Below are 13,017 nucleotides of genomic sequence, written 5' to 3'. Positions count from 1 at the left end.
AGTTCTGGGTACTTGCTATCATCCCCCTAATCAAAATGCTCAGGGAGATCTTGAGATGAAGAATGAAATCAAGGAAGCACCCAAGAGGAAATGTTGCAGTAAAGGGTGACTTCCACTGTCCTCACATGGACTGGCTACAGTGTTCGTCATGGCAAAGGTGTAAAATTTCTAGATACCTTCAGCGACTGTGCCATGGAACTGACTAGAGAAGTGGCGAGCCTGGACTTAATCTTAAGTGGCACCCAGGACCTGGTGAGAGATGTGAGTGCTGTCAAACCAACCAGGAGCAGTGACCACAGTGCTATTGAATTAAACATACATATAAGTGGCTAATTACCAAGAATTGCTACTATGTCTCCAAATTTCATGCAGCTATGCAAAACAAAAAAATACAGCCATTTTAATACCTAAAAATTAAAATGTTAAAGGTGTCTGGGGTGGTTACTCCACTCTTGAGGGTCTCCCATGTCTTCAACTTTCATGCAGCTTTGTGAAAAAACAAAGTTATGGCATTTTGGTTTCCCAGTGCAAGTTAATGGGACTACCAAAGATTTGTATTTTCTAGATCATGATCCAGATCAGGTCTGATTCAGTCCAGGCGAAATCAGACCAAACGTGGATTCCCAAATTAGACCCACCAATCAAATTTGGGAGGGATGTGCACAACCCAAGGATAAATGTGTGGGAACAAAAAGCATCATGTATACCTCCTTGAGTTCATGAGAGGGCAGGCTGCCTATAAATGCAAGAAATAATAAAGAGCAACACTACACAATCTTTAATAGAATTAAAACATGTTAGCACATGAAACACTCCCTGGAATAGGTTCAGATATATTACACAAAAGGATAAGCAGAGGTGCTCTCTGCAAATCTATAGATGGATCTGCCTGTTAACTACAAATTAGCTTAGAATAATTGTATAAATGGAGATGTCCCATCATCCCCTGGAATTCCCTTGACTGCCTCTGTTGCCTCATTGGAACTCTTATAGGAGGCTCTTCATTTCCAGAAGGGACCATGTTATATTTGAAGGAAATGGATCTCTTTGAACACAGGGATTTTGCTTAAAAGTATCACATTAGCTCCTTGAGTAGTGGCAAAGAAGAATGGATTTTGGTGCTTGCATCGCTAGGGCTAGTGGGGGAAAGACAAGGTTAACCGATAGCAGGATTAAGGCTGGGTGAGGCGAGAGTGATGCCCATTCAGGGTTTTGCCTTTATTCAAGATAGATTATGGTACTGTCTGGAAAGAGACACTAGCAACAACTGACTTGACCTGGAGAAAGAGTAACCCGAGCTCAGTCCTGAGGAGATGGCTGTACATCTGTCACAACTGCAGTGAGCTTACTTCACCCTTAGGCAGGGAGTGTCAGGTGGACATTATAATAAATCCAAAAGAAGGGCCGAAGGGTCTCTCCGGAGAATGAGGCTGCCTGGAATGTGTAGAGAAGGTCTGCTCTGTCAGCATCGTAAAAGGCCACCCGCCCCCCTTCACAGTTCAGAGCCACTCGGATCCTCTTGGGCTCCTCACTCAGGGACAAAGGAAGGTAGTCAGGAGGGATACAGGCCCTGTATTCACCTGCCCACTTCCCCATACACCACATTCCTTCTTCAGGACTTGCTGTGATCTCACCCTTCCTCATCACAGACTTTCTGGCAACCCCCAGAGACCAACCCTCTTCACCTTCCACAAGGATGTCCCAGAAATGTCTGCCTGCTGTGAACCCCTCATGCCCCAGTACATAGTTATATGAGTCAAATCTCTCGGGATTGTCAGGCAGGTCTTGAAGCTCATCTGCCCGTCTCACACTCTTGTGATCCTCAGACAGGAAGAGACGGGGATGGGCTGTGTCTGGATCCAAAGTTACATTTTCTGTGGGGGCAGATGAGGAAAGAGAAGACAACCAACATCAGCTGGGAGACTGGATTACATGTAGACATGTTACACACACAATAGGGGAAACTCCCCCTCACACATACATATATATTATAGGGACCCCCCCCTCCATGAATATTGCTTCCATGCAGTGCATTCAGCAATAGGATGCTCTCCTTAATGCCTCACATTTGTGTATTTCTTTCCAATCCTTTCCCTCCCCCCCCCAACCGAGTGCAGAGGTGGCTTTCATCCCATAAATGCTGCTTGTCAAGAGCCATCCCTGTAACAACGCCACAGGACCATGCCCCCCCTTCCATCGGAGGGAGGACACCCACGGCCTGTTTCTGTGCTTCTTCTCTTCTGCACTTTGCGCATGTGTGCAAAGGTTCTGTTTGGGAACAGTCAGTCGGAGAAGGGAGAACTTGACCAACAGTTTCCTGCTGCTGCTGCTCTTCAAAGACATGCTACACAGCACTAGCTTGAAGCTTGTGGACCACTGGTGGTCCACAGACCAGTTTGGGAACCTCCAATGAAGAGTGATGCAGCTGTTCTATTATATGGGAGTGAGTGGGACTCAGGTCTGGTAGCTGAATGTGGCCCTCCATGCCCCTCAATATGGCCCTTGAGGCACTCTCCAGGCCAGAGCTTGGAAGTAACTAGTTACAAGTAACAAATTACTTGTAATCTATTACTTTTTTGAGTAACGAGTGGGTAACTTCATTACATTTTGCCGGTAACAGAACAAGTAGTAACTTCATTACTTTTGAGGAGTAATTGTAATGTTTCCAGCATTACTTTGGGGCATTACTTGGGGGGGAGCAGGGGAAGTCTTCTGCTCCTCTGATTTGTGAATAAAAATCACGTGCTTCAAATCTGGCTTCTGTGCAGCGTCGCTCTTCCCCCGTGCTCTATGGGTGCTTAGGAGGCAACGAGGGAGGAAGTGGACAGTGAGACAGGGTGGAGAAAACAATTGTTTAAAAATGGACAGGAGTGGAGGAAGAGCCGGAGGAGGCAACATCTCTTTGAGCATCCTTTTGAGACATGACAGAAATGTACTGTAAAAGCAGCATTTCAAGTGTAAAATCTGATTTCAAGTGAATTATATGTATATAATGTGAATTTATATATATATGGCAATGGTAAACCTCCTCTGAATACCTCTTATTATGAAAACCCTATGAATACAACAACAACAAAAGGATTCATAGGTCGCCATAAGTCAGAATCGACCTGAAGGCATATAACAACAACAAATATGTGTCTTGGGGTATCATCATTGCTGGGGGTGTGGTGGGGGTATGTGAGATTCTGTTTTGCCATTCTGTTAATCTTACGGATCAAAGCATTTATTCAACTACCCACTGTGCGTGTGTGATTATTTTTAATCTGTTTTAGGCTACTTAGATGTGCAGCAGCCAAGGCCAACACCTTGTAAGCACTTTTTTTTAAAAAAGTAACTAAAATGTAATTGTAGCAATTACTTTTGAGCAAAAGTAAACTAATCAGTACTTTCAGAGCAATCGTAATTGTAATAGTAATTACTACTTTGTTGGGCCATGTAATTGTAACTGTAATTTATTACTTTAAAAAAGTAATCTTCCAAGCTCTGCTCCAGGCCACACCCCTTACTGTTTCTGCCCACCATTGGCACAAAACCCCCAAGTTGACCATAAAGATATGAGGCCCTCACACTGAAAAAAGTTTCCCCACACGTATATAATATTATTATTGATATTTCTTATACTATGGATGGATTGTTTTAATATATTTATTGTTGTAACCCACTTTAGGATTAAAAAGTAATTTAATGAATCTAGTAAACCAACCCGAGAGAGCTGGGACCTGCCATTCCCATAAGTCACCTTAGAGGCACAACTCCACCCTGGTTCCCCATATCGGATCGGCAATATAACTAGCATTTCTCTTCATGACTCACATACTAAACAGGCAGGCAGAAGCCCTGTCAGCATCTTTAGATCCCAGTCTAATCATCTCTCAGGCTGGCAGCCACAAGGAATAGAGCCTGCACTGCACGGGTCCCCCTTATGGACTTTATTTCCAGGCAAAGTTAGCGTCTTCTGGGGTTTCTTTAAAAAGAGCTTCAAACCCACACTTTTTAGATTGGGTTTTAGAGATTAAGTATAATGCTGGATGTTGAACTGAAAGTAGGCCATTTATTCAGTGATTGCTTTAGCCAGGTTTTATTGTTAAATGTAATGGGATTTTATAGTTTTATTGTTGTATTGGTAGTTCTTGGTTTATTTTACTGTTTGTACACCACTTTGTAAAGTGATTGTCCTAAAAAGGGGAGCAGAAGTTTCATAAACAAACACTGCAGCAGCTTCTTTCTGCTGCGCTTTTCTGCACCTTTTCTAAGATCCCTTTTGTGATGTGCAACACTGGGCCAGGCTGAACTTCTGCTTTCCCATCGGGCAGTTTCCCCTGGTTCTTCTCATTTCCCCCTGTGTGGCAGTTCTGCCCTTCTCTAGCCTGTCCCTGTAAGACTACCCAGGTTCTCTAGCCCTCCATTATGATTAAATAGAGAGGTCAATTCACTCACTATACAGGCTGAGGCAAGATTATTGTCTAGCAGGGAAGCTGACCCACCCCAGCAGGAGTTAACACTCTGACAGCCCCCATCTCCCCACCATGGACACCTGGATTGCTTCATCCTCTAGTCCCCCAAAGGCACTTTTTTCAGGGCTGTGTGCAACTCCTGTGATTGGTCACCTGTCAGTCAGAGCCCACCTCTTAGCAGTGCAGTTACCAACATTCCTTCCTCCCTCCCTCACCATTGATCTGATGCTCCAGGAAGCGACATTACTCATGAGGAGACCATAAGCCTGTTTGGAGGGAGCCAATGGAATAGGTAGACTGCAAGTGTTCATTTTCTTGCATGCACCAGTTTGCTTTTTCCCCTTTTGCTCTCTTAAACCTTTTTTCTTAATAAACTCTCCTAAAATTGGCTGCTAGGGTTCTTACGTGACTCAAAGGGATATCTTCCCCTTGTCTGCTTAGACCATTTGGCTTCACGCTATGTGCGTGGATAAGTAGGGTTTGACAGACAAAAGCAAGCTGCCTTAGGCTCCGGTGAGAGATGGGTGAAACTTGGGTGCTCTCTGCCTTCCCTCATAAGTATTTGCCCTGCACCTTCAGACTTCATTTCCACCCAAGGTTAGAGGGAAACTTAAAGGAAATGTGGCAATTGTGTATCCAAGGCCTTCCTTGCACAGCTGGTCTACCCAGCCTGGCAGTTGTAGCAGGAGAAGAGTACAGCATGTCCTTTACAACCCCCGCATTGTGACATTGGGAGGTAGGACAGGAGAGGGTTAAGGGAGCCAGTTCATAGAATCATAGAGTTAGAAGGGGCCTATAAGGCCATCAAGTCCAAGATGTGCTGGTGGAGAGTTCCTCTGTAGGTTTGGCACAGTTGCCAGGTACTTTTTAAAAAACAAGCCTGGCTAAATAGCTAGAAAATACCTGGAAAGTCCTGAATGGAGACGTATTTCCTCCCCCATCTCAGCATGAAATAATCTAGGGTCACATCCACACCATACATTTAAAACACTCTTATATCACTTTAACAATCATGGAGAATCCTGGGAACTATAGTTTAGGGGTGCTGGGAAATATAGGTATTTGCAGTGAGCACCTTTAACCAACTATAGTTCATGGGATTCTTTGGAGGAAGCCATGACAGTTAGTGGTATAGGAGTGCTTTAAATGTATGGTGCAGAAGCAATCTAGGCGTCTATGCATGAAGGAAAACTGCAGTTTGAGTCAGAGACCAAGGAAGAGATACAGCGAGCTGAATTTGGGATCGGTAACCTTACAGCATATTATGGTGTCGGCTGCCTCTCTCTGGATGTCTGATGTGGGACAGTGGACTTGCCTGCTGGAGTGTTGGAAAATTATGTCCCACCACCTAAACTCAACCTGTCTAATATTGGTAAATATACTCAAGATATGGCAGAATGCTATATGCCTCCAGTCATCTATTTCTAAAGGAAACCACTTGGAACTTCTCACTGACCAGAGAAGTGGGGTGAGTGTAACACCCCAGGTACAATTTATAGCTCCCTGAAAGTGACAGAAACCTGTAAGGCAGACATGGAAGCTTTATCTAGGGATAGGGAAAACAGAAATCGATAGAAGATCTCCAATGGCCTGGCCTGTCAGAGAAATAGCCCATCTCTCCTGGGAATTGTGCTTCCATCAAACCTAGAAAATTTACCTTTCTGCAGCTTCAGTCCAGCTCCAAGAGTGTCTGGAGAAGAAAACGAAAGAGAAACAGCATCATACCACTGTCCTTATCTGGTTAACAACAATATGGGCTCATTGCATTATAGCAGGAGTAGCCAACATGTGCCCTCCAGTTACTGTAGACAACAAGTCCCATAATCCCTAAGCACTGGCCGTGCTGGGGCTGATGGGAGTTGTAGTCAAAAATCTCTGGACACCACTATGTTGGTTCTCCCCGTGTTACAGCTTGCATAAGTCAAGGCAGGAATGATGCATTAGGGTGCAGGTTCAACCCTGCCCAGACCTGGAGCCTCCTTCCTCCTTGGAGAAGGAACAGGACCCACCAGCAGCATTCCCCAGCACCAGAAGCCTTGAGGAACTGTCAGACCCAGGCATCCTTGGCCCTGGACCAGAGATTTCAATACCAATTTCTATCAGCTGGAGGGCAGATTGAAGCATACCTTCAATCCCCTCTGTGTTTGAAAGTCCTGTGGTTTGCTTTGAAGTCCCGAAAAGTGGGGTTCAAAGGGCAGCATCACCGCTCAACTTAGGCCCACCAGGGTTTAGGGAGATTATGATCTGGCCCTCTAGCCAGAAAAGGTTCTCCACCCGACCTAGGAATTTCATGAATAGGATTTCCAAAGATTTGTATTTCTGGATCACAATCCAGATAAGGTCTAAATGGTGTTTGCAGGAGTGAGTTTGAATTCTGTCCTTTCCCTAATGAAATAAAATTGTTGCTTTTTCAGTTGGTTGATTTTCTATTTTTTGGCACTGCTAATACTGCAACTGACCAGGAGGCTTTCATACACATCTTTAATGCCCAGTATAAAACCCATGCAGCCCTTCTTTGTTACCTCTGAATGGTTTCATGACTCCCTCCAGAAAGGGGTTTATATCACAGAAATCCCAGATCTTCCACTTCAGATCAGGAGGAAAAGCTGCAGGACTCTGAAACTTCTCCTTTGCCAAAGCCCTGGTGGAGAAACAAAACATTAACTCACCATTCCTCCAATGCAAGAACCTTTCTTTAAAGTCAGAGGCCTCATCCTGATGTCAGTTTATCTCCACTTCATGGATATATTATGGAGAGCTGAGGTCAGGGTTTTTACCATGGTGAAATGTGACATCCAGATGGTTTGTGGATTCATAGAATGTTCTCTAGTCTCTTGTAAAGGCCTATCATTTTACCTAGGCTTTCCTTGACCCATAAGCTTATTGATGAATTCCAGTTTTTATATTTTTATAATACTGTGTTACTGGTTTTAGTTGTATTTGTTTTGCTGATGCTATTTTATCAGTTTTATGTTGTATTTTAGTGTACCACTTAGATTTTTAATTAAAGGGTTCACAAATAAAACAAGTTACGGCTGCAATCCTAAAGGCAAAGCCTTCTAATATACAGAAGCAAATGTAGGAAGATACGTTAAAAAAATACATGCAATTCAGCTTGTTCAAAGAGAATGAAACACAGGATATTTAGACAGAGAGAAATTTTAGGATTAGACCCATCTTAAAAGAGAAAACAGAACAAAATAACTTTGCTGTGTGGATTGCAGAATTCTGCAGTGTATGAAGGATTTTCCCAATGAAAATTAGGTATATTTGTTTGAGATATGATGATTATACTTAAAAATACTATTGGTGATGAATATAGTACTTGTAAATAATGTGGTGTAGTATTTCCACAATTAATAGTATGAGTGATTGGGTTTTTCAGTCGTAAAATGATTTTGTGTATTTTGAAAAGTTGTAGAAGTCTGAAACATGTTGAATAGATAAAGATTAATTACACTAAAATATATTTACAGATGCCTTTGGGATGCCCCCACCGCAAGTAACTACTGTGGAGTGTGAATGACTGCTAGGGACCCCCCTGCTGCATCCTGTGTTTCCCACCTCCATAGAGGCAGAATCAGGGCCCCCCTCAACCCGGCTTGCCCATAGAGGATGGCTGGGAAGAAGCACTGAAGCAGACAAGGCAACCACCTTCCGCTCCCTGTGGGGTGGCCTGAGAAGGCAGACAGGAAACAGCTGGGAGGAGACGCAGCTATTGGCCTTGAGGCTTCAGAACTCCTCCTAACAGTGCTTCCCAAACCCTTTTCCCTCCACGGACCACTTGAAAATTGCTGCGGGTCTTGGCGGACCCATTAATGATTTTTTCTGCCTGTTGTAGCAGTAGTAATGCACTGTGCTATGCGCTCTGTGATTTTTAATTGTAATTTTATTGATTATTTCTTATATTCCAATTTGCATTCCATAGAATTCAAATTGTAATACCATAAAATACAAGATAAGAAAAAAAGAAGCAATAAAAATACAACTGAAAATCAACATATTTAACGTGGACATGCTGCGAACTACCTGAATGAAGCTCACGGACCACATTTTGGGAACTCCTGCCTTATAATGCAGGAGGAAAGAGGGCTGGCTGGCATTCTGGCTGAGCAAAAGGCAAGCGGGGGGGGGGAATGCTTGGAGGAAGGTGGAGTGACCAGCGGGCAAAGGGGAGTGGCATGAGGCTGCAGGCTGTGCTCAGCTGATGCCCTGGATGGGACGTGGACTGGAAGGAAGCTGGAGGAACCTGGGGGCCTAGTGAGCTGTAGGCCATGCCTGAAGAAGGGAGCCCTCCTGAGTCCCTGAAGGGGGGAGGCAGTGCTGAGGACACAGGCCTCATTCAGCGGACTCCGTTGCCTCACCCTTGCAGGGAGGTGGGGCTGTCATGGAAGGGAAACAGTACTTTTTCCCTACATGCTGGCACCAGAAAGGCAAAGGTAAAGCCCCCTGACAAGGTACTGTTGGACTGTATTTCCTGGGCACCAAAGTGCTCTTGGGTGGGACCACTGGCTGACCACTGGGGGAGTGCCTAAAGGCCCAATCCTGGGAGGCTGCTTTAATGCCCAGGGAGATGCATCTCTGGCTTTGCTGGGGGTAATTATTAGAGTGTGCTCTAAGGCCTAATCGCTAATAAAAACTGAACATTCCCAGTGTTTGTGGCCGTTTGGGCAAAGGAAGAGGAGCCCAACACAGAGTAAGTTAAACCAGTGGGCAGAGAAAGACCTTTAGAAACATAAAAGGGTGAGGCGGAGACTGTTCCCGGGCAGTAAACCTTAGCAAGAGGGTTCGTGTTCTTTCCGTTTCTCTTCTTGCTTACCTCTGCAAGAAGCTCCCAATATCCTGGAGGAAAAGAGAGAGAAGCAATTCAGTGGAGGCATTTCCCTGCAGAACACTGAGTGGGCCTATTTTAAATGCTGAACCAGAGTCATCCACAGGGGGTCGCAAAGAGCCAAGAGAAGAATTATTTATTAATTTTTAAAGTTAATTAATGGCTGGTCTATGCACCACCAACTTGTGAGCCTGCCCTTCCAGCAAGCACAGTCAGTTCCTGCCACACAGAGCTGAGCAGCACAGCACTAGAGCGAGCGCATCAAGAGAAGGGGCCAGCTGGGCTTACTGAGGCTCCAGTCCCTCTCCCCGCCGCTTTTGTTAGTGGCAGTGAGGGAAGGCTCTGGCTGTATTTATTTTTATTTACTATTTGATATATATCCCGCCCTTCCTCCCAGCAGGAGCCCAGGGCAGCACTGTAGAGGCAGAGGAATCCCAGGAAGAGGATGTCTGCCAACAAAGTAATGGAACAGAGTCCCTGGGGGTTCCCCCACGAATGTACACCTGGGCACTCATTAAAAATTTACTGTATAGTTAAATTATAGTAAATGTATACATGCCTACTCAAAAGTAAGTCTCTTCATATTTAATGTGGTTTACTCCTAGGTAAATCAAATTGCAGTAATCAAACCGGATTCTACAGAAGCTTTGAAGGTGTACTACTTTTTTGGGGGGTGGGAGCAGCACAGCGCTGGAGCGAGCGCATCAAGAGAAGGGGCCAGCTGGGCTGATTTAAGCTCCAGTCCCTCTCCCTGCCACTTTTCTTAGTGGCAGCAAGGGAAGATCAATTGAGCAGAGTGGCTCTGGCTGTAGAGACAGGGGCACCCTGGAGGAGACGGCCAGCCAAAAGAGTAATGGAATAGAGTCCCGGGGGGGGGTACCCCCAAGAATGCACACCTGGCCACTCATTAAACATTCACTTTATAGTTAATTTACAGTAAACGTATACATGCCTACTCAGAAGTAAGTCTCTTCATATGTAATGGGGCTTACTCCTAGGTAAATCAAATTGCAGTAATCAAAGCAGATTCTACAGAAGCTTTGAAGCTGTACTACTTTTTTGGGTAGGGGGACATGGGGCTCTATAAAACAAAGATGCATCATTCTGGTTGAAGGAAGTAAAAATTGATGTCTATAATACAAGGCTGAAATACTAACCAGGACTACTCAGAAGTAACTCCTCTAGAATTCAGTGGAGCAACAGCCATTATCAAGTAGGTTAGGCTGTGAGTTAGTTGCTGACCCAAGGCAATAAGGGAGCAAAAAAATGATGGGTAAGCTGAAATTGCTTGTTTAAAGAATTATTAACCCTTTTTATGGTAGCCGCCAGAGAGGTCACCAGACAGATATGTTGAGTTGCCTTGCCCAAATTTTGTTGTTTTTACTCTTAACTTTGCATGGTTTAGGGCTGACATTGGGGGAGGTTCTTGTGCCTTTAACAGATGTATAGCAGGCAGAAATTAAACAAATTATATTAAAGAGTTTTCTAGGATAGAAACACAATTATGGGAGAAACCTCACCTGTTTACATTCTGTTTGACATATTATTATTATTATTATTGTCATATGGAGCTTCCTGAGCAGAGTGCTGAAGAGGAGGCAGCGTTGCATATGGGTGGAACACTTAAAACGGGAGTCCCAATGCCCTGGCATCACCCAGGTTCTGTTCACCACTTTGGGTGGTTTACTTTTATCTCCTTCCTTTCATTTCCTTCAAAAAATTGTTATCCATTTCAGTCTGGTTTCAGGTCTGGTTATGGGACGGAGACGGCTTTGGTCGCCTTGGTGGACGACCTACGCCAAGAACTGGACAGGGGGAGTGTGTCCCTGTTGGTTCTGCTGGACCTCTCAGCGGCTTTCGATACCATCAACCATGGTATCCTTCTGGGCCGCCTTGCTGGGATGGGACTTGGGGGCACTGTTTTACAGTGGCTCCGTTCCTTCCTGGAGGGACGAACCCAGAAAGTGGTGCTGGGGGATTCCTGTTCGACTCCTTGGCTGTTGGCCTGTGGGGTCCCTCAGGGCTCAGTTTTGTCCCCCATGCTATTTAACATCTACATGAAACCACTGGGAGAGGTTGTCCGGGGGTTTGGAGTTCGGTGCCATCAGTATGCTGATGACACCCAACTCTACTTCTCCTTTCCACCTAACTCCAAGGAAGCTGTCTTGGTTTTAAACCGGTGTCTGTCATCAGTGGTGGACTGGATGAGGGCGAACAAATTGAAGCTTAATCCAGACAAGACAGATGTGCTCCTGGTCAGTCGAAAGGCAAAGGGAATAGGGATTCAGCCTGTGCTGGATGGGGTTACACTCCCCCTGAAGAAACAGGTTCGCAGTTTGGGTGTGCTCCTGGACTCAGCTTTAAATTTGGAGGCCCAGGTTTCTGCGGTGACTAGGAGTGCTTTTGCACAGTTAAGATTAGTGTGCCAACTGCGCCCGTTCCTTGAGCTGTCTGATCTGGCCACGGTGACACATGCCTTAGTTACATCCCGTTTAGATTACTGTAACACGCTCTATGTGGGGCTGCCTCTGAAGACTGTTTGGAAACTTCAGTTGGTGCAACGTGCTGCAGCCAGAATGTTAACTGGGGCTGGTTACAGGGACCATGCGACTCCCCTGTTACAAAAGCTCCACTGGTTGCCACTCTGTTTCCGGACACAATTCAAAGTGCTGGTGATGACCTATAAAGCCCTATATGGCTTAGGTCCAGGCTATCTGTCAGACCATATCTCACTATATGAGCCTGCCCGGGCCCTGAGATCCTCAGGAGAGGCCCTTCTCTCAATACCTACGTCCTCACAAGCACGACTAGTGGGGACGCGAGATAGGGCCTTTTTGGTGGCTGCCCCGAGGCTTTGGAACTCCCTTCCTAGGGTACCAAGAATGGCCCCCTCCTTGCAGTCCTTCCGTCGGCAAGCAAAGACTTTTTTATTTCAACAAGCCTTTGGAACTGAAAGCTGTTAAGGACAGGTCTTGAAGGGTACTGCATTGCTGTTGCCTAACTGTACTATTTTAAACTGAGTTTGAATTATTTTAACTGTATGTATGAATGGTTTTAATACTGTAAATTGTTTAATTTGATTTTAATCTAGACTTTTGTATGTTTTTAATTATATGTGTGCTTTTATCTGGAAGCCACCGTGAGTGCCAGTTTTGGAAAAAGGATGGTGATGGTGATGGTGATGGTGATGGTGATGGTGATGGTGATGGTGATGGTGATGGAGATAGATGATAGATGATAGATGATAGATGATAGATGATAGATAGATAGAAGATAGATAGATAGAAGATAGATAGATAGAAGATAGATAGATAGAAGATAGATAGATAGAAGATAGATAGATAGAAGATAGATAGATAGAAGATAGATAGATAGAAGATAGATAGATAGAAGATAGATAGATAGAAGATAGATAGATAGAAGATAGATAGATAGAAGATAGATAGATAGAAGATAGATAGATAGATGATAGATAGATAGATGATAGATAGATAGATGATAGATAGATAGATGATAGATAGATAGATGATAGATAGATAGATGATAGATAGATAGATGATAGATAGATAGATGATAGATAGATGATAGATAGATGATAGATAGATGATAGATAGATGATAGATAGATAGATAGATAGATAGATAGATAGATAGATAGATAGATAGATAGATAGATAGATAGATAGATAGATAGATAGATGCAGCTTATGTTGCTGTAACCTGCCCTGGG

The 13,017-nt window shown here is 44.4% G+C and overlaps 1 protein-coding gene across 1 annotated transcript in view; it reads right to left on the bottom strand.

The window, feature by feature from the left end:
* Positions 1-538: 538 nt before the first annotated feature.
* LOC133378865 (uncharacterized) overlaps positions 539-13,017 on the bottom strand; it is a 38,734-nt gene continuing 26,255 nt past the window's right edge. Inside the window, exons 11-14 of the mRNA XM_061613479.1 lie at positions 9,277-9,299; positions 6,980-7,098; positions 6,115-6,147; positions 539-1,874 (exon numbers count right to left, since the gene is read on the bottom strand). Of these exons, the coding sequence (XP_061469463.1) occupies positions 1,357-1,874; positions 6,115-6,147; positions 6,980-7,098; positions 9,277-9,299 (693 nt within the window). The 3' untranslated portion in view covers positions 539-1,356. The remainder of the gene's footprint in view (positions 1,875-6,114; positions 6,148-6,979; positions 7,099-9,276; positions 9,300-13,017) is intronic.

This window comes from Rhineura floridana, chromosome 3, assembly GCF_030035675.1.
Source record: "Rhineura floridana isolate rRhiFlo1 chromosome 3, rRhiFlo1.hap2, whole genome shotgun sequence".
NCBI classification, from domain to species: Eukaryota; Metazoa; Chordata; class Lepidosauria; order Squamata; family Rhineuridae; genus Rhineura; species Rhineura floridana.
The sequence above is the reverse complement of the archived record's forward strand: the minus strand, read 5'-3'. Positions and strand labels throughout refer to the sequence as shown.